Here is a 22,155-nt window from a genome sequence, read left to right as displayed (position 1 = left end):
TTTCTCGCAGAAGCCTGATGTTTATCCTTCCTGGTGGTGCTTTGTTCTGCAGGTTGTTGGAGATAGACAGTAAATCCCTGCGCTCAGTGAACGGTTCTCGGAGGAACAGTGGCTCCTCGCTGGTGTCCAGCTCCTCAGCCTCTTCCAACCTTTCGCCCCTGGAGGAGGATTCATGGATCTTGTGGGGGCGCATCGTCAACGAGTGGGAGGAGGTGCGCAAGAAAAAGGAGAAACAGTTGAAGGTAAAACCACCAAAAAAAAAAAAGTATGTACTCATTACATTTTCAGATTCTTTTTACAGCAGCAAAACTTTTGTGCCACACGTTAAGTCGGTAGTGCGACTTGGCTTAATATATTACTGTCTTGTAACATGCTTTGCATAAATCCAGCACATTTAAATGTGTACGTTCCCAGCAATGGTGAAACTTTAAGCTATGGTCACATTACAGCTGGTGATGGGTTTCTGATGAAAATGAGGCAATGTACAGGCGAGCTAAAAGTTGTGATCACACAGCAGGCGAGCACTTGACTGTCACGCCTTCGTGTGCTTGAGCGGCCACGCTCAGTCATGTGCTCGGAGCACATTGTGTGCACTCTTGGGACCCAGTTGTGATGGGAAACACCTGATGCTGATTTGAGTGCAATCAGCACGTGCATATAAAGACACCGTTTTTACAGAGACCTTGCGAAGTATTCTTATCGTGGTCACGTTTGTTTCTAGCCATGTTTATGACTCAGATTAAATACTATTTGTGTTTTGCTACTCGGACCTTGCCTCAAGTTTTGTTTTTGTAAATATCACGCCTGCTAATAAACAGTCTTCCTGCACTTGGATCCATCTACCGCCGCATGCCTGACAGAATACTTCGCAAAGTCTCTGTGAAAAGTGTCCTTATATGCATGTGCTGATTGCGCTCAAATCAGCATCAGGTGTTTCCCATAACAACTGGGTCCCAAGAATGCGCACAGCGTGCTCCGTGCGTGGCCGCTCGGACTACGCCAAACTCGAATGCACGATTAAGAGAACACATTACGTCTAGTTTACATAAAAATATTAAGTTTCTCATCCAAATGTGATTTAATTGCTTCAACTAAATGTCAAGTTGCTGATGACTACATTCACTCTATGTAACTGAAAGAAATCGGTTCATGTTGTATTGGCGCAGGCCAATTATATTATGAAATCTTGATGTTGGCACTGATGCGAAGAAATGACTGGAGGATGAAAATGAATCTAATTAAAGCAAGCATAGTACGGTATAATAGCACAGTGGGGAAATCACAACGCTGTCCCACAGTGACAGCGGCCCGGGTTTGAGCACACTTGTGTGAGAATGCAGGCCTCCGTTTTACTCAGGGCTTTGAAAATACCTGATCAAATCATGTTGGATGCATGAAAACAAATCATGTTAATGTAACTCTGTTCAATCACGTGGAACCAGTGTATGCATTTAAATTGAAGAAATTCAATTTGCTTCACCCCCTCCGGTGGAGGCTCTGGATTCACTTTGACAATTGCCAGCATAAAGCAGTTGATGATGATGATGATGATGATGAAGAAATAAATTAAACACAAAACCATTTTGCCTTTTGATAACCAAGTTATGATAATTTAAGTCTTACCAGCTGGGGTTCACCGCCAAGGAAGGGAGACGAGGTACCAGAAAGCCAGAAAGCATTTATTAAATAAATGAATAAAAAATCCACTGTATAATAGTGGGAGCATTGCCATGTCCAATTCTTTCTCTTTCCTCTTTCTTGATTTTTGTGCTCAGTTTTATTTTTACAATCAAAAAGCATTGATATTTTAACCAGGGCTTTGAACCGGTTCAAGGAACGAAAACCGGGAACTTTTTCTATTTCACATGGAATAGAAACGAAACCAGAAACTTTATTATTTTTTATGTTCCAGAACAGAAACGCTTATTAAAAATAATGGTAACCGGTTAATACCGGTTTTTATTTCGTTCCTCAAAGTTTCCGTAGCCTACAAATAAAAAAGTCATTCTTCTCCTGCGCAAGTTTCTATGACCCGCTGGGGTTCACTTCCTGTGTGACGGTCGCTGACTGAATGGAGAGAGCGGGAAGGTGGACTACTATCACGTCTCCATGTGATAATAAGTGCATTACTGAGTGTCTGAGCAAAGAAGAGCCTGAACGATGCAACCTCCCTATTGGCTGTTTGTAAAAATGTATCAGTTGTTGCCCTTCCCACGGGAATCATCGCGGGCTCGAGAGACGAGACCTGACGAGTTAGTTCGTTGGTAGCAGAACAAAATGTCTGGACACAAATCGGGTTTTCAGAAAAGGAAAGAAAATAAACGGAGGGTCGAAAATACAAAAAAGGAGGCAGAAAATGCAAAACGAGTTTTAAGGTAGGACAAATGGTTACTTTTCTGAGGCAGCCCGCCGTGGCTGCCTGCAGGCTGATTTATTATAGCCCATTTAGTTAAAATAGTTGATATAAAATGTTTATAGTTATAGTTATGTGATGGTTGTCCTGATTTAGACTGGTGTTTTTTTTTTTGGGGGGGGGGTTGTTTGCGCGATGTTGCACCCGGGTCCAGATTAGGGCAGAACCGGCCCTGGCTACATTTCAGGTGTAGTTTGTTTTATGTATGTATGTACTTGCATAGATGTGTACTTGGTCTTCCAATATGGCGCCTAACAAAATCTCGCAGCGCGGTGACGTCATGCGGTAGCCCTCTATAGGGCCTGACTAGCCTTTGGTAACGCACTAAACGAATTATCTTTCATTTTTGGCACTTTTTCTGTTTGTGTAGATGGGAAGACATACTGAGAATCCAAATCGCCAACATTTGAAATAATAGTTGTTTTGAATTATTTCTTGTCTTATTTAATGAAGGTTGTAATAGAATTAGCCTACATTTGGCTTAAGCTGGATGAGACAGAGACATAACTTTTATAGCCATTTGTTAAACAGCTGACAGGGAACGTAATTAACCGTTCCGGGAACGAAATTTTTTTGTTCTAACCGGTTCGGGAACGTCTGTTTAATGGTGGAACCCAAAACCGGAAACGTTGAAATTCCGTTTCTGTTCGGAACGAACCAATAGGAAAAAAATTCTGGTTCAAAGCCCTGATTTTAACCTGTCAGTTGACCAGAGGTGGACAGTAACGAAGTACATTTACTTGAGTACACTATTTGAGTATCTGTACTTTCATACATGTCAACCCCTCACGGCTCTCACCTGTACTCCCTGGTAAAGAAATCCATAATTTCCATACCAAATCCATCGTAATATTTCATGCATAATAAAAATGTATCAGATCTTACCTAATACCTAATGTCAGATACAACCTTTGCTGGCTTTTGCGTGAAGAAATTAATTGACGGCTGTCTCTTTTTCTGGTTTGCATTCTTCACATGCATTTGAGATTTCATGTGTTCCCTCACGTCGTAAATTCCAGAGGCAAACACTTTCACGTCTCTACAACAAATTGTGCAGTTGACATACTCAGCACCCATTTTGGAAGCGATAACTATTCCATTGAATGTTTCTGTCCATTCGGGAAGAAAGCGACCTCCAGTTTTAGATGTTTTGAGTTTTTTCTTCGGTGGTGCCGACATCTTGACCTGTCTATTGTTATGCTACATGTGCTGTTATTTCCCGCTCGGTGTGCAGGAAAATCACAATTGTGCATGCTCAGACATTCGGAATGGCTTGTTGGTACTAGCGGAAGTACCGGTTGAGTAATTCTAAATGTAGAAAATGGCGGCTCCCATGCATTTTCGTATTTCATGACGATTTTTTTGACGGTAATAAATCAAAATAATTTTAAGGTGAAAATGTAGAAAAATCCGTAGTTGAATACCACTACGCCCGTACCATTTTTAAAATGCCAAAATCCGCAGGGAATACAGGAAATCCGTAGGGGTTGACATGTATGTACTTGAGGGTTTTTTTTTTTTTGGAAACTTATTACTTCTACATTTGAAAGACAAATGTTGTACTTTTCACTCCAGTACATTTCTATCACTGTCCTCGTTACTTGTTGCTATGAAGCAGCTTTGAAAGTGGATGTTTTTTCTTTTCTAAAACGTGATCGGCTTTCTCGGTGTCCCCTGCAAAAAAAACAATCAGTAATCACTAGGGTCGGGTCACGTCACAGCCATAGACTGTATAAAATCGAGCTCACTGATTTCTCAGCAACATTATTTGAACATGATGAGTTGATGGCAAAAGGGAAGGAGGCGGTTCTTCTGGGGAATGCACGCACCCAGGGCCATACCTAGAACCCATGTTTCAGGTTTCTGAAAGGATTGAAGATTTGTTTTGTTTTCATTGTTTGCCAAAAACGAACCACATCACAGCCTACAAAAACTCGCCGTCCAACCTGCAGAAGCACACTGAGGTACTGTATGTAAATGTTTTATTCCAAGAGAAAGCTTGCAATGAAGTTGTCCGTGCTTTTAGAGATAGCGATAACGTTGCAATAGCCATGCAGTCTGGTTAGTCAGATGACTTTCTATGGATTTGCTCACCAAGTTGCCATCAACTTGTCCACAGCTAACGTTAACGCATAGCTAGTTAACTTGGACGCTGTTAGTTAGCATGTGAAAACGGAGTTGCGCTAACATGAATAATGTTAACTTATCTGAAGTCCTTTCAGAAATATGTTTCAGCATAATTTTGCCAAATAAAGAGAATGTAGAAATCTGTGTTTAAAGGTGTTTTCTATAGGTTCTACAAGCTAGTCAGTAAATCCAGTCTGTTGCTTCAGAGGCATTAGGTTTTGTAAGCGTTGTGGGATTAATACGACAATGCATCGACAGAAAATGTACTTTTAATACTGAAGTATTTTTAAAAGCAAGGACTTCAGTACTTTTAAAGGTCTGATGACACGAACATGACTCTATGCAATTTATTAAATAAACTATACATGATGGCAGACATGTTAGATTTCTGTTATAATTACGTGAAAAGAAGCTGTTACGCGAATATCCAACTTTTAATTGCACAGCGCAAGAAAACTGGGTCCGTGGCTCGCGGCCATGCTGTGACGTCAGCGGAGGAACACGCTGCGGTTCACTGGCTGTTCTACTCAATGGAAATCTCATCTCATTATCTCTAGCCGCTTTATCCTTCTACAGGGTCGCAGGCAAGCTGGAGCCTATCCCAGCTGACTACGGGCGAAAGGCGGGGTACACCCTGGACAAGTCGCCAGGTCATCACAGGGCTGACACATAGACACAGACAACCATTCACACTCACATTCACACCTACGGTCAATTTAGAGTCACCAGTTAACCTAACCTGCATGTCTTTGGACTGTGGGGGAAACCGGAGCACCCGGAGGAAACCCACATGGACACGGGGAGAACATGCAAACTCCGCACAGAAAGGCCCTCGCTGGCCCCGGGGCTCGAACCCGGACCTTCTTGCTGTGAGGCGACAGCGCTAACCACTACACCACCGTGCCGCCCCTCAGTGGAAATGGCGCATGAAAATGCCGGTGAACTCTGTAGTGCTAGCTCTTCCTCTGAACAAAAGAACAACCAAATACTGGTACTTTAAGCAGTGATCATGATGTCATGATTTTAAATAAATGAGATTGATAATAATGTGAATGTTCACAACTAGTACATACAAACTCTGCCGCTTCTGATTCAGCAGCTGCGTCATACTCCGCAAAAACATCAGCAAGAACCTACAATATAAACGGAAATGCAATACACTAAGCTCAAATTACTTTTGGAAAGTATAATTTCTAAATTTTTTCTACATATTCTTGAAGTCAGTCATCGGGGTACTTGCTACCGTTCCCTAACAACGCATGGCAAAGTGTAGTGTTGCTACGAGTACTTGCTAAAGCCTCCGGTGGAAGATCCTCGATGTGCTGATAAGACATACAGTTCTATATAACACACAAGTGTCACGATAATCACAAAACAGATGCAAATTGTTAAAATACCTAATTTTTAAGCAATCATGTGTTGATCTCTTCCGAATAGAATCTATGATAGCCTACCCTCTTTACCCTTTGCCTCTCGTTGCTAGGCGGCAGTTACATGAAAGCCGCAAGCTTTCACAAGCAAATGCATGACTGATATCACGCCGACTTTATGATTACATTTATGATTATCATGAATGTGTAATCTATGATGTGTACTCTATGAGCGCTCTGGAGCGAGTCACTTCCAAGATGGCCGCGCAGACCGCATGGTTACTATTTTTAGCATCATGTCAGAGCACTCTATAGCGCTACGTACCTTTATCTTATGTCGTTTCTCAACATATGTTCTGACAGGAGGACTGTCTTTGGAGGAGTCGGCTTGTCCCAGGCGACTGCTGGATCCAGCATAGCTACTAGTAGACCCCCTCCGGAATACTGTAGGCACTGCTGATGGTAGTAACACACGTTTGTGCTGAACTGCACACCCAAGCGATTCTTGTAAGCTGGGAAGGGTGTCAAAACAATCCAAATCGAAGTGTTCAGAGCACAGGACGGATGTTGGTGAGGGCTCCCACTTGTCACGAGTGCGCCTGACTTGCTTCACCCACTTCGCATGCAGCTCGGGATCTCTGGGAAACTTGAATAAACTTACCCCATCCTTGTGGGTTTTGGAGCAAAAGCCGGCAACACAACGCGAAGGCACATCCATCCATCCATCCATCCATCCATCCATCCATCCATCCATCCATCCATCCATCCATCCATCCATCCATCCATCCATCCATCCATCCATCCATCCATCCATCCATCCATCCATCCATCCATCCATCCATCCATCCATCCATCCATCCATCCATCCATCCATCCATCCATCCATCCATCCATCCATCCATCCATCCATCCATCCATCCATCCATCCATCCATCCATCCATCCATCCATCCATCCATCCATCCATCCATCCATCCATCCATCCATCCATCCATCCATCCATCCATCCATCCATCCATCCATCCATCCATCCATCCATCCATCCATCCATCCATCCATCCATCCATCCATCCATCCATCCATCCATCCATCCATCCATCCATCCATCCATCCATCCATCCATCCATCCATCCATCCATCCATCCATCCATCCATCCATCCATCCATCCATCCATCCATCCATCCATCCATCCATCCATCCATCCATCCATCCATCCATCCATCCATCCATCCATCCATCCATCCATCCATCCATCCATCCATCCATCCATCCATCCATCCATCCATCCATCCATCCATCCATCCATCCATCCATCCATCCATCCATCCCCTCCTCTTTCGTCTCCTGGGTGCTGCAGCCCTGTCAAATTTGCCCAAATAGCCGCGTTTTTTATCATAACTTGTAAAAATAGGCGCCTTCGTGAATTAATATATGGATCATCGGGAATTACTTTTTATGTTATAAAACATCGCCAAAGATGTCAAAAACGTGTCATCAGACCTTTAACTTGAGTAAAAATTTGACTGTACAACTTGTATCGGAGTACCATTTGACCAGCGGTATCTGTACTTTGACTTCAGTAATGAAGTTGGGTACTTTGTCCACCTCTGCAGGCGACTGCATTTTATGAATTCATCAATTCTAACAAAGCGAAGCAGTGCAATTGGACCGATCATTAGTAACAAAACTGGGAACGTCACGTATTAGCTTTCAAATGAACATTTAGCACAAAGTAATGCAATGTTTCATGAGGGGGGAAAACTGAGTTAAATGTAAACTTGTAATGCATTAGTTGCAATAGAAAAGTAAAATGGTAACCGTGAAGATTTGTTTTACGTTATCTTCTTCCAAAAGACAAAAGGAATGAGTGAGAGCGGTTAATTAGAGTAAATGGCTACCCTGCGCCTCTTTCACCTCTGACTCTTCCTTTATAAGGTGGCTGGAGAGAATATTAGAAAAGCTGTGAACCTTCAGTAACTCTCCTCAATGACTGTGAGGTGGTGTTCAGTTTTTACACGTTTTTCCCTCCCGTGCTCTGCCTTTGTCAAGTTAACATCGAGCCATATGGGGCAAAGCTTGTGTGCTCGACTATAGATTAGATTCTTGTTCAGTGTGTGGGTGCGTGGCCTCAACACAGAACAGGGAACAATTCATCTTGTAGTTTAGAAAGTGGGGCGGCACGGTGGTGTAGTGGTTAGCGCTGTCGCCTCACAGCAAGAAGGTCCGGGTTCGAGCCCCGTGGCTGGCGAGGGCCTTTCTGTGTGGAGTTTGCATGTTCTCCCCGTGTCCGCGTGGGTTTCCTCCGGGTGCTCCGGTTTCCCCCACAGTCCAAAGACATGCAGGTTAGGTTAACTGGTGACTCTAAATTGACCGTAGGTGTGAATGTGAGTGTGAATGGCTGTCTGTGTGTCAGCCCTGTGATGACCTGGCGACTTGTCCAGGGTGTACCCCGCCTTTCACCCGTAGTCAGCTGGGATAGGCTCCAGCTTGCCTGCGACCCTGTAGAACAGGATAAAGCGGCTACATGAGATGAGTTTAGAAAGTGCTCCTGACTCAAAGTAAAAGTCAGTCAAAACCTGATCCAAAACCAGCCATAGTGACCTACATGCTGTAGGTTTATTTGAATTAGCTTCCTCTGACGGTGTTGAGCTTGGCTTAAACAGTTTAGGGTTGTTTCCTCATTGTATGGTTTGCTTTCTCTGCTTCCAAAAGCAGCAGATATTTATTTTCTTGCTTTTCAAGACATCCAGCATGTATTTGGTGAACTGTGAGTGAAATGTCGGCATGTAACCAACACGGAGAACCAAATTCTCAGGTGTGTGTGGAGTTTCTGGATGGAGGCCCCCCCCAAATCTTTAATCAAGATCGTGATCTTTCAATTTGAGAGGATTTATTCATTTCACATTCATATTTTGTAATGATTCCTCTCAAACCCCCCTGCTCTCACACTCAAGGAGGCACTGATGATTTCATTGGTCAACATCATATCTTGCATTCTATCGTGAATTTTGATAGGGTCGGAACACCAAAATCCGAGAGAGCGCAGAAATCTGCGAGCAGAAGATTCACGAGCGCGCACACAAGCAGTCTGAGAATGAGCAGGGACTATTTGTGTGTATGTGTGTGTGTGAGCGAGAGAGAGAGAGCGAGCAGCATTGCAGTATCTGAATGTGAAATAAATAAATACTGCTCTCAAATTGAAAGCCCACACTCTTTATTAAAGATGGGAATAAAACTCCTCTATATTTCGATACAAGTGTGTGTCTGCACATGAGCATCTGTGAACGTGTGTCTCAGTCTCAGCCCCTCGCTGGACTGATCAGCTGTAGAGCTTAGCAGCCTGATTTCAGTATTCTCATCGTTTGATAAAATCGTGTCAGCGGTGTTGTGCAGGAACCCTTAACTCCCTTTGCTGAACATCTTGAACCAGATTATATTTAGAAGCATGAAAGTACATCATGAAAGTGACATGATGTTTTTTGTAAAGAGGTATGCAGAAGCTGTTTTATTATTATTATTGAGTGTTTAACCTGCATTCATACTGTGAGCATTATGAAATTTTACCTTTTTTAAAAAAAAAATGTATTCATTTCCCCCTTGCATCATTTGCATGACTTTTCTAAACTGAATCGAGTTCATTGCTTGTTGCTTTGGTTTCAGTCGTACTGCATACTGTAGCTAATGAAATTGTTTCTTTCATGCATTTTTTTTTTTTAATGGGGATTGTTGTACGTGATGCATTTATTTAGCAACACTCAATAAACCAAATGTGATCACTATACGATCGAAGCAGCCAGTTTATTGGAATTAAGTGTTCACATGGCAAGTTACGTTAACCTTACGATCTGTAAAGTGCTGTGTTGATGCACTAACATCAAAATCACCCGAGACCCTTCCCAGGAAATATGGAGAAGTGTCTGACCGTCTTTCATTCCCATTGGTCATTACTTCTCATGTCGCTTGGCAGTTTTCATTAGTTCTAACCATGGTCTCATACATATCACACCTTTGTATCGCACCTCTGTACAGGACCTGGTCAGGAAGGGCATCCCGCATCACTTCCGGGCGATAGTGTGGCAGCTTCTCTGTAGTGCCCAGAATTTGCCAATAAAGGACCAGTACTCAGAACTGCTGAAGATGACGTCACCCTGCGAGAAGCTGATCCGCAGAGACATCGCCCGCACATATCCCGAGCACGAGTTCTTCAAGGAGAAGGACAGCCTGGGCCAGGAGGTACTTTTTAACGTCATGAAGGTACGCCCTCTTCAACTCTTCTGCTTTTTGATGACGGTTCATGGATTTCAGAACTTCATTGCTTTCGTACCAGCTGCTTCTTGCTGTCATTCTTGGCAGCAGGAGTCAGTTAGTATACCGAAATTAGCTAAATAACATGTGAATGATGTTGCTGCCAATGCAAAGTGTAGTGGTCTTACAAGTCATCAGTACTATGTAATAACAGTGAAACCCCTGTGGCCTCATTCAAGCATATTTAATATGTTCTTTAATCATAAACATCAACCACACCTGAGAATATCCTGGTCCTATAATAAAAGCTGTAAGGCCTGTAAAAGTATTCATTAGACAGACAGATCTTGTGTTTCTTGCTGATCTGTATTTCAATACTTGGAGAGGTCTTTCACAGATTTTTGTTTATCACGCATCCGCCATATTGCCGGGCAAACAAACAGCTGTGACTGCTAATAATGAAAACTGAGACCACTGCAGTCAGTACAATCTCTCTGAAATGATGCATTTACGGTAGATCATACCAGCAAATCAGATTACGTCCAAAAAGCTGAAACATGCAGACATCACAGGTCTATATAATTTACCCACAAATGCATTTATTTATTCTGCACAATACTCAGTGTGCGCACGCATGCCTGTTCGCCATTTCAAATGGATTAAATGCAGAGGAGGAATTTCGCTGTGCTTGAGTGTACATGTGACAAAAATAAAGGCTTGTTGTTCTTAATTTACCCACAAATGTATTTATTCCACTTGAAAAGTGTTTGGTAAACCAGCTATCGGTTTTGGGACACTACGACATCCTGAACTATTTAGTATTTGGGACTTTGAAATACACTGGCGATGCTAAAGGCCTACAAAAGTACAGATGCCTACCGATATTTCAAGGGAGGTTTCGTGCTGGAATGTTAAGGGAAATTCTCGAGAAAGAAATACCTTATTAAGATAAAGGTAAGCTCAAACATGGACTTCGAACAGTAATAAACAAGCCAGGTCCTAGATATAGCATATTTTGTCGTGTTTAGCCTTGTCTGCATTATCAGTACATAACAAACAAGCTGCTAGTTGAGGCCAAGCATTAGGTTTAAGAAAATCACGTCCAAAGCGCACATCCAGATAGACATTTTAACGTTGAACAGAGCTTTCACACTAACTGGATATAAAATGCTCTCCACACACGGGAATGCTTCGTTGGCATCCTGTTTAACTGCAGCTTGCCATTTTTCTCATCTTTCTGGGTTCACTGTGAAGCGGTGAAAAGTTAAACCAGGCTTATCTCCACTTTGGTTCTTAGACCCAAAAGCACTACAGGTCTCTGGCATTGTTCTTTTAGATGTAACTTCGACAAGTTTATCTGCAGATGTTTACTCAATTTGGCTTACAATCACTCGCATACACTTGTGCTGGTCTTTGGCAAACACAAAGCTCGCTCAGCAGTATGGCTGCGTAAACAAATCTGCAGTTGTGATGATGTCACGTAAAAGTCCGTTTTAACACTACAATTCCAGAGCTCGTCATTCCAAGCTAAAAGGAGGGTGTCCCTCTTCTTTCTCCCCACACAAGCTCATCCCTTGCTCTTCAGCACAATTATCACCTATGCATCTTTACATTGTTGGGCAAATGTTGAGTGCAGGTCAGTTTGAGCAAAGCAGGACCTGAGAAAGAGGAAAAAACCCTGTGCGCGTGTGCTTGACATTGGTGCAGAATGTGTAACGTTCACAAGATACAGTATCGGGTGGTATAAAAGTAAATGTATAGAAATTAGTGTTCATTTTAGCAAGTTCAGCAGGGTCCTTACAGACCACACAACTCCTACCGTCATCATCTTTTCTTTGTTTTGTTGACTGAAGCTCTGCTGTCTGCTGACTGTCTTGCTTAGTTCCTGTCTAATTTCCCCTCATTTCCAGCTGATTCAGGGTAAACACACTTTCAGTTCTTGACTCATCACACTACATTTGTGGAATAAACCTATGAAGAAAGCAAGATAGCATGGCTGCTAGACCAAAGGGGATGGCTTTGATTATATTGGGGCAACAGTGGATCTCATTTAGCAGTCTTTTATTGAAGTTGTGTGTGAATTTTTTCATGCCAAACTGAACTTAAAAAAAAAATGCCTGTCAGATTTACACAAGTTTCAGTAACACTGATTTTCCTTGTACTTTGTCTTGGACTGGACATTAGTCAAACTCGGGCATTTCATGTTAAAGATTTTCCACTAAATTTGTGTGTACTGTTGAAATAAATAAGCTAGTTAAACTTGTCAACGGCGGCACGGTGGTGCAGTGGTTAGCGCTGTCGCCTCACAGCAAGAAGGTCCTGGGTTCGAGCCCCATGGCCGGCGAGGGCCTTTCTGTGCGGAGTTTGCATGTTCTCCCCGTGTCCGCGTGGGTTTCCTCCGGGTGCTCCGGTTTCCCCCACAGTCCAAAGACATGCAGGTTAGATTAACTGGTGACTCTAAATTGACCGTAGGTGTGAATGTGAGTGTGAATGGTTGTCTGTGTCTATGTGTCAGCCCTGTGATGACCTGGCGACTTGTCCAGGGTGTACCCCGCCTTTCGCCCGTAGTCAGCTGGGATAGGCTCCAGCTTGCCTGCGACCCTGTAGAAGGATAAAGCGGCTAGAGATGATGAGATGAGAAACTTGTCAACATAGTACATTTGTATGTAAACTTTCAATGATTTACAGCAATTATACAATTTGAAACCTGGTTAGTCTGTTAATCTTGTACCTTAAAGTGCATATCACGGGGAAATTCAGGAGCAAGATCAATGTAATTTTCCTATTTTATATTAAACTTTGGTCAAATATCTGTAACATTTCTGCATTCTCTGCAATTTCTTTACCTTGCGCAATACCAGAAAAATTCAGTTGAAATCGAGCCATTTGAGGCGAATTGGTCCGCCTCTGAAAAAACTTGGCATTTGGATTTCCTGGGAAACATTGATTTTCGTGACGTCATCTGCGGGACGCCTCCCTCTGAATCCTATGTCAGCACTGGTTTGTTTGAGAAAGCGACCTGGTGGTTTTCTGCAAATTTCTTCAACGTTATCCTGTAATTATTAAAATGGTTAACATGTATCGTAGGAGTAGTCTGGCTAACGCGACAAAGCTCTATGAGCTATTGGTCTGGCCAAGATATTAAGCCCAACCGTTTCCCAGAGCCCGTGGTTGACCCGCCTCCCTGAAATGCCTCGGTTTGCTACTGGTCGAAGCCAGAAAAGGCTGTGACGAAGCTTAAACCAATCATATCACACTTTCCTCTGACGTATGCGACGCGACGGGGCTAACTGGTAGATTAAACTCTTACCGAAGCCGGTCGGGAGCAAGGCGAAAACGTCCTTCCTTTCAATAAATACCTCCAGGGCTGCTCTTTGCTCCGTTTTCAATGAGAACTTCCCGTTGAATGCTTTCAATACAGCATCTATGCGTAATAGATGCGGAAGCGTGAATGAAGCGCTTCCGGCATAGATTCTGTAAACAATCTATGGCTTCCGGTCGCAGTTCTACTATGTCAGTGCCTTGAACACGCCTCTACCCAGGGCCGTTGGAGATGCTTAAAGTTGATTGGTTCCCGATTTTTCGGGAGCTTGGAAGAGCTGTAGATAGCTTGCCTGGCCAGACTAAGCTCGCAACAGGCCCTCGTGTTGCGTCACGCTTAGGAAGGGCGGGCCCAGGCTATCGTAGGAGGGTGTAGCAACACCAATCTTGATGGGATTAGTACTCATCGTTTTCCAAAAGACCGGACAATGAGAGAGAAATGGGAGCACTTGGTCTACACAGGCTGTGCACTGAAACCGTGCAAAGCTCGCGTAGCCTGCTGGCGCTTCCGCAGGTGACGTCACAAATCTGGCTCCAGACTCCCTTGGGATTTTTCCAGACGCGTTTTATTTTATTTTTTTCTGCTGTAGACAGATGGCCTTGTGCAGAATTACCCTTCTGGATGAGTGTGGAAAGGGACATACTTTCATATTAAAAAAAAAAAAAAACGAAATTGGTCCAGAACATGCACTTTAATTTATACTGTACAAACTTAAGCTCTTAGAGGATATGAAGGTTTGTTTCTGAACTGACTAGATTTTCATGAATGCCACATTTTCTTTTGTCAAGTTTATTTTTATAGCGCTTTTAACAATAGACATTGTCGCAAAGCAGCTTTACAGAATTTTAATGATTTTTTTTTTTAATGCTTATGCAAAGGATTTGATTTAATTTGTTTGTATCCAGTTTCATAAATGAGGCCTATTGTGTCAAGTTAAATATAATCACGAGAATATTGTAGTTTGTAAAAACACCCACTGTACGTGTGTGTATCTGGGATTTTTATGCATCGTTACATTACATTAAGAGCATCTGCTAAATGCCGTTATCCGGAGCGATATACAACATACCCAGAGCAGTTGGGGGTTTGGTACCTTGCTTAACAGCACTTCAGCGATTCCTGCTGGTTTAGGGAATCAAACCGGCGACCTCTTGGTTCCAAAGCTGCTTCTCTAACCATTAAGCCACGGCTTCCCCACCTAAACACATGTTCTATTATTTGCTTTGGATATTCTGTCCAATAATTTTGATTCTGATGCTAAAGTGTTTTGGGGTTTTAATTAACTGCACGGTTTGTGATTTGTACAGATGTAAGTACCAAATATAATACAATTGACTGTCTTTACTCTTAAAAATTTTGAGTCCGAGGCGGTCTATATTAAAGCTGTTAAAAGAGAATTGCTTTGTAACTTGCATTCTCATTTGGGTTCACTTCCTGTTGTTGTAGGCCTACTCACTGGTGGACAGGGAAGTGGGATACTGCCAGGGGAGCGCGTTCATTGTCGGCTTGCTGCTCATGCAGGTGATCACAGCTATGAAACTACATAGAATTAATTGAAACACATAAATATTCCATTATGTTTGGATTAAACTGTGTAAATTAACCAACTTGTGTGTCTTGTATATTGATCTTTCAGTAAAATTATCCAAACGCACAAACTTGGTGAGCTGTTGTATAATCTAGAGACAGTTTTCTAATTGCTGTTTGTGTGTTTTTGTTAGATGCCAGAAGAAGAGGCATTCTGTGTTTTTGTAAAGCTCATGCAGGATTATCGTCTGAGGGAACTGTTCAAACCCAGCATGGCGGAGTTGGGTCTCTGCATGTACCAGTTTGAATGTATGATTCAGGTAAGTACTGAAAGTATCCTATGTTCTCCACACGTTCATACAAAGCATCTCGTCCAGGTTCAGCAGAAAGTTTAATTCACCTCAGTGTCTGGTTTTAATGTTCAGAAGCTGTTAAGAGCTAGATTTAGTAGGGTCAGATGTTAGGGCTAGGAGCTACAGGGTGTTGGAGTAGAAATAGGCAGGCCCGCTCTAGACTGTAGCGTATGGGACTATAAAGGACCTCAATTTTATGATGAATATGAAAAAGAAGACCCAGACAGAACATGGAGCTAAAACAGATGTTTAATTTGAATTTACATGATCGTGCATAAGTATTCATCCCCTTGGACTTTTCCACTATTAAATCCATGATTAAAACATGGAAAGAATATGGCACTGCTGTGACTCTGCCCAGAGGAGTTTCAGACAAAAGACAGTGACCACATAAGGAGAGCGGTGATCAGAGAAGCAACCAAGAGGCCAACTCGGAAGAAGCTGGAAGGATCCGCAGCTCAGATAGGAATTAGTGTTCACTGGACCACCATAGCCTGGAAACTTTACAAAACGCATGGTGTTGGTAGCATCATGGTGTGGGGATGCTTTTCATGAGCAGAGACTGAGAACCTGGTCGAGACTGAGGTTAAGGAGCCATATACAGGGTAATCCTAGAAGAAAAACGGTTCCAGTATGCAAGGGACTTGAGACTAGGGCAGAGATTCACCTTCAGACAGGATAATGACTTTTTACTTCTTACATACTGCCAATGGTGATGCAGTAGTTCAAAATCGAGAAACTCAATGTGCTGGGATGGCTCAGTCAAAGCCCAGACCTAAATCTGATTGAGAATCTGTGGCAAGGCATGAAAACGGATGTTAACCAGGGCTGTCCGTCAAATCTGACGACCAAAAAATTAGTGCTTTTACCTTTGTGTCACAGCTTAAAAAAGCTACATAAACTGTGTAAATTAAATGGTAAAAATCCCAATTAAGTCAATTTCAGGTCCTAAGTTCTGATCAAGATGAAAATAGCACATGAATTCCCAATTCAAAAAGCAGCCTGTACATGTAATAATCAGGGTACAGAATTTCCGATACGCAATTTCCTTACCGCTACGCCCACAATATTGCCGACACGCCTGTAAAAGTTGTCGCTACACTAATAAGACTGGTCAATTTTGAAAATGTGGTCTTCTGTTTAATTTTCTCATGTTATCCCCATGTGGGGGTGATGGCACACTGCCATGGGAATGTTCTACATTCGGACATACTCCACTCCCCGTCCACGTAAGCACCCAGCGCATAGCTGCCCAAGTAGTTCTGTGTGGAGATTGTCACTGATCATGCTAGTCTGGTTTACCTCCTTCCTTATGCTGGGTTAGCAGTGAAGTACCATCCGTGTTGAGAGGCGCTTGCGTGCCACACATGTAATATGTGCCAGTCCCCAGCAATTTTTTTTTTTTTTAAAATGACTGAACACGGTGCATTGTGACAGCCAGTAGGGGAAGTATGATACGAGTTAGATCTGGATAGTCATGTATTGTACAGTAATTGAATGGCTGAAGCTGAAAATAAAGCTGACACTTGGTGAACATCAACTGGTTGTTTTATTCTTATTCCATAAATGTCACTAATATAGTTGAATATTAATTATAAGTCTTCAATCAAAAACAATCAGCAACTTTTGGCAAAAAAATCTCATTAATATTACCAAAAAAGAGTGACTTTCAGGGAGGCCTGCAAGTGCCAGGAAATGCACTAGAATGCATCTTCGAACGTATACAGTGGTGCTTGAAAGTTTGTGAACCCTTTAGAATTTTCTATATTTCTGTATAAATATGACCTAAAACAACATCAGATTTTCACACAAGTCCTAAAAGTAGATAAAGAGAACCCAGTTAAACAAATGAGACAAAGATATTATACTCTGTCATTTATTTATTGAAGAAAATGATCCAATATTATGTATCTGAGTGGCAAAAGTATGTGAACCTCTAGGATTAGCAGTTAACTTGAAGGTGAAATTAGAGTCCGGTGTTTTCAATCAATGGGATGACAATCAGGTGTGAGTGGGCACCCTGTTTTATTTAAAGAACAGGGATCTATCAAAGTCTGATCTTCACAACCCGTTTGTGGAAGTGTATCATGGCACGAACAAAGGAGATTTCTGAGGACCTCAGAAAAAGCGTTGTTGATGCTCATCAGGCTGAAAAAGGTTGCAAAACCATCTCTAAAGAGTTTGGACTCCACCAATCCACAGTCGGACAGATTGTGTACAAATGGAGAAAATTCAAGACCATTGTTACTCTCCCCAGGAGTGGTCGACCAACAAAGATCACTCCAAGAGCAAGGCGTGTAATAGTCGGCGAGGTCACAAAGGACCCCAGGGTAATTTCTAAGCAACTGAAGGCCTCGCTCACATTGGCTAATGTTAATGTTCATGAGTCCACCATCAGGAGAACACTGAACAACAATGGTGTGCATGGCAGGGTTGCAAGGATAAAGCCACTGCTCTCCAAACAGAACATTGCTGCTTGTCTGCAGTTTGCAAAAGATCACGTGGACAAGCCAGATGGCTATTGAAAAAATGTTTTGTGGACGGATGAGACCAAAATAGAACTTTTTGGTTTAAATGAGAAGCGTTATGTTTGGAGAAAGGAAAACACTGCATTCCAGTATAAGAACCTTATCCCATCTGTGAAACATGGTGGTGGTAGTATCATGGTTTGGGCCTGTTTTGCTGCATCTATATGGAGGAATGGGCTAATATTCCTCCAAGCCGGTGTGCAGGACTGATCAACAGTTACTGGAAACGTTTAGTTGCAGTTATTGCTACACAAAGGGGTCACAGCAGATACTGAAAGCAAAGGTTCACATACTTTTGCCACTCAGATATGTAATATTGGATCATTTTCCTCAATAAATAAATGACCAAGTATAATATTTTTGTCTCATTTGTTTAACTGGGTTCTCTTTATCTACTTTTAGGACTTGTGTGAAAATCTGATTGTTTTAGGTCATATTTATGCAGAAATATAGAAAATTCTAAAGGGTTCACAAACTTTCAAGCACCACTGTAGAGCCTGTGAGCTTTCGGGGGCCTTACGCAGCTCCCAAACCCCCGGCCATTATGACTGGTTCCACTATGCTGATATTTTGATCTAGTTAGAACGCTGATAATGTGGCAAATTGCATAACTGAATTATAAACATAATTGCATTACAAATGGCTATATCCATTATTCTACTGGGAAGAAAAATGCACACAGCAACACTAACAGTCTATCTCATGGTGTATAGGGTGATGCATGTAGGAGTATAGTTCTGATATCTTCACTGAAGACTAAACGCTTCTACAAATACAGCTGCTTTGCAGCAACACTTCCTCAGTAGAATAAAACATTGCGACAGTTACATATAAGCGTTTCCTTCGGAGTGAGAGGGGGAAATGATTGCTCTGCTTTGTCTTCTAGCATTGCCACTCATCCTCTTCTCTTCTTTCCCTCCCATCAGGAGCAGCTGCCTGAGCTGCACATTCATTTCCAGGCCCAGAGTTTCCACACTTCCATGTATGCGTCATCCTGGTTTCTCACCATCTTTCTCACTTCCTTTCCTCTCCCTGTTGCTACAAGAATCTTCGACATATTTATGTGTGAGGTGAGAGAACCTGGACACACAATACAGGCTGGTTTTGCAGATGAATATCTAACTTAATATGCATTATTAATATTCCTTCACACCTACTTTTGCACATTTTGTTTTATTTCTTTGGTTTTTCAATGCTTTATATTACAAGCTAATTGAGCTGAATGTTTAAAATCTTAGCCAACAGTGCCCCCTGTTGGATGGAAAGGCTTATTGTAGACACTTTCTTGAGTCTTCTCTCCTCCTGTGATGGTAGGGTTTGGAGATAGTGTTTCGTGTCGGCCTTGCCATCCTTCAGATGAATCAAGCAGAGCTCATCCAGCTGGACATGGAGGGCATGTTACAGGTTTGATGTACTTGGTTTGTTTTCTCATTGTATATTTAAGCCCCAATTTACAAATTCCAAATATATGTTCTAGTTTAAACGTGCAAGCAGATAAATTGTGCACACAGTAGGGAACTTGTTGAGTGATTTACAAACAATAATTGTGTGTACGCTGGTCGTCCCCCCTCCAATCCTGTGGCAAGTCTCCCGGAAGTGTCAAAGTAAAACTAATTTTAATTGCATTTCTTAGTATTGATTAAACGCTGTGAAATGCACCTCGCAACCGATTCAAAATACTGTAATAGATATTTAGGCAGGGCAGCACGGTGGTGTAGTGGTTAGTGCTGTCGCCTCACAGCAAGAAGGTCCGGGTTCGAGCCCCGTGGCCGGCGAGGGCCTTTCTGTGCGGAGTTTGCATGTTCTCCCCGTGTCCGCGTGGGTTTCCTCCGGGCGCTCCGGTTTCCCCCACAGTCCAAAGACATGCAGGTTAGGTTAACTGGTGACTCTAAATTGACCGTGAGTGTGAATGGTTGTCTGTGTCTATGTGTCAGCCCTGTGATGACCTGGCGACTTGTCCAGGGTGTACCCCGCCTTTCGCCCGTAGTCAGCTGGGATAGGCTCCAGCTTGCCTGCGACCCTGTAGAACAGGATAAAGCGGCTAGAGATGATATGAGATATTTAAGCAGTGCCTAAAAGCGGAGCTCCTGATGACTGAATGAGCAAAATATTTGCAAGGGAACAAAATTGACCTGAATAGAATATTATAACGTATGCGGTATAGCGTCGTGTATTTCACATCATTAAATTGCTGCATTGTCTTGCGACAGTGATGCCAGTAATGAGATGCACATCACAGTTATGAATACATATCCCTTTCTTTAACACAGCATGCCATGCACCAGAAACAGCACCAGGACGTTTGTTATGGTGTGACTCTGCTGGGTGCCTGGTGGACAGCAGTGAACCAGCACTTTCACGTTGCATCCTTACTATAGAATTACAATTCCATGTCAAACTTGATATGGCAAACAGTTGTCTGCTTACATTTGTCACATCTATGCACATTGGCATGTGCAGCACCATGCATCTGTTCCTGATTAGAGCTCAATCGCAGCATATACATGTAAAGACTCTCAGTAACGCACAGACTTTGTGAAGTATACGCTGTGTACTCTGCGTTTGACGTGAACAAGCCTTGTATTTTGTATTACTTTTCTGGTTTTGACCCTGTTTGTGTGTTTGGACTGTGAGTATTGTGTTACTTCCGATGTCCTGTCTGTGCCTTCCTGTTTTTAGACTCTGCCTTTGTCTACATTTTGGATCTGTTTGCTAGCGTGCTTTCAATAAAACTCTTCCTTCACTTACGCCCGTCTACCATGCTTACATGATGGAAGCTGTCAACTGTCCAACAAGCTAGTGGATTACTAAAACGGTTTTAACTAGTTTTCCATGAAACTGTTGTGAATATTTTATGTAAAATGTTTTAGTAAATAATCCCACGTTATTTAAAATTAAAAAAAGGCAAATTAAAAATAAGCGCTGGATAAAAGCATATCTTTTATTTACATAAGATGGATACAGATTTTCTTGTCCAGTGGTCAAGTGTTTGAGATACATTGCCTTGCGCTTATGATCGGGTTCCCTGTGGTGGTACACGCATGGACGTCATACGGTCGCAAAAGCCATCAAAAATCGGGTCGACGTGTTACCACATTCTGCCAAGTATGGCGCGTCGCTCCACTATGAACCCAAAATAAATGCACACATTTCTATTCATAGGATTGCATAGTGTCTATTGCTGTTGGAATCAGAGGTGCAGACGTGCAAGGAATGTCTAATATGAAAGCATCTCATCTCATTATCTCTAGCCGCTTTATCCTGTTCTACAGGGTCGCAGGCAAGCTGGAGCCTATCCCAGCTGACTACGGGCGAAAGGCGGGGTACACCCTGGACAAGTCATCACAGGACTGACACGTAGACACAGACAACCATTCACACTCACATTCACACCTACGGTCAATTTAGAGTCACCAGTTAACCTAACCTGCATGTCTTTGGACTGTGGGGGAAACCGGAGCACCCGGAGGAAACCCACGCGGACACGGGGAGAACATGGAAACTCCGCACAGAAAGGCCCTTGCCGGCCACGGGGCTCGAACCCGGACCTTCTTGCTGTGAGGCGACAGCGCTAAACACTACACCACTGTGCCGCCATGAGAGCAACTTTTCCATGGTAATATTGTCATCACTTTAGGAGCTTGCTTTTTTTTTAAATCACTTTAGAATCAGAAAAACTTCGTCATGACAGAAAATCATTTTTGAGATATTGAGGTATAATCTTGAGACACCTTGTCAATTAAATGTTACAATTACATCTTTGTGGTAGAAACAGACTTCCGCAAATTTAATACATGCTTTTGTGCATTGAATAACCACAGGGACTTTTAGTAAACCTAAATGTAGTTTAGGGTGCATCAGTTGCCCTCACTTTCATAAAATCTGATGGATTTTTGTTTGGATGTTCCTTTTCACCAATAAAGACATCCTGTAAAATTTTTTGACCATATTCAAAAGTCTAATGGTGGCACCATGAGGTTCATTTTTACCAAAAAACGCTTATTTTATGTTTTCGCGCAAGGTTTGAATCACAATGTTGGACTCCATTTATTGATTTCTTGTGACCCAGAGATCATGTTAAGAACCTTTGCAAGGGATTGAGGAGCATTAATGTGATTCGTAATACATTTGTATTGTTTAAAAGTAGTTGAACAATGATTCAATGAACAGCTAAAACTCAAACTGTGCTTGATAATATATTTAGAATATGTACTAAAAATGTGTATCTAAAATATTTGGTATACTCTATAAGGTGCCATAATGTTTCATG

At 42.4% G+C, this 22,155-nt stretch overlaps 1 protein-coding gene across 6 annotated transcripts in view; it reads left to right on the top strand.

Annotated features, from left to right (window-relative positions):
* The window catches only part of evi5b (ecotropic viral integration site 5b), a 183,098-nt gene that overhangs the window by 103,185 nt on the left and 57,758 nt on the right, over positions 1–22,155 (top strand). For all 6 annotated transcript variants that reach the window (XM_060919831.1, XM_060919827.1, XM_060919826.1 and 3 more), the window contains 6 exons: positions 53–242; positions 9,940–10,164; positions 14,924–14,998; positions 15,199–15,324; positions 18,812–18,955; positions 19,200–19,289. In XM_060919831.1, coding sequence (XP_060775814.1) covers positions 53–242; positions 9,940–10,164; positions 14,924–14,998; positions 15,199–15,324; positions 18,812–18,955; positions 19,200–19,289 — 850 coding nt within the window. The remainder of the gene's footprint in view (positions 1–52; positions 243–9,939; positions 10,165–14,923; positions 14,999–15,198; positions 15,325–18,811; positions 18,956–19,199; positions 19,290–22,155) is intronic.

Source organism: Neoarius graeffei, chromosome 4 (genome assembly GCF_027579695.1).
Source record: "Neoarius graeffei isolate fNeoGra1 chromosome 4, fNeoGra1.pri, whole genome shotgun sequence".
NCBI classification, from domain to species: domain Eukaryota; kingdom Metazoa; phylum Chordata; class Actinopteri; order Siluriformes; family Ariidae; genus Neoarius; species Neoarius graeffei.
Note: the sequence above shows the minus strand (reverse complement) of the source record. Positions and strands in the feature narration are given on the sequence as shown.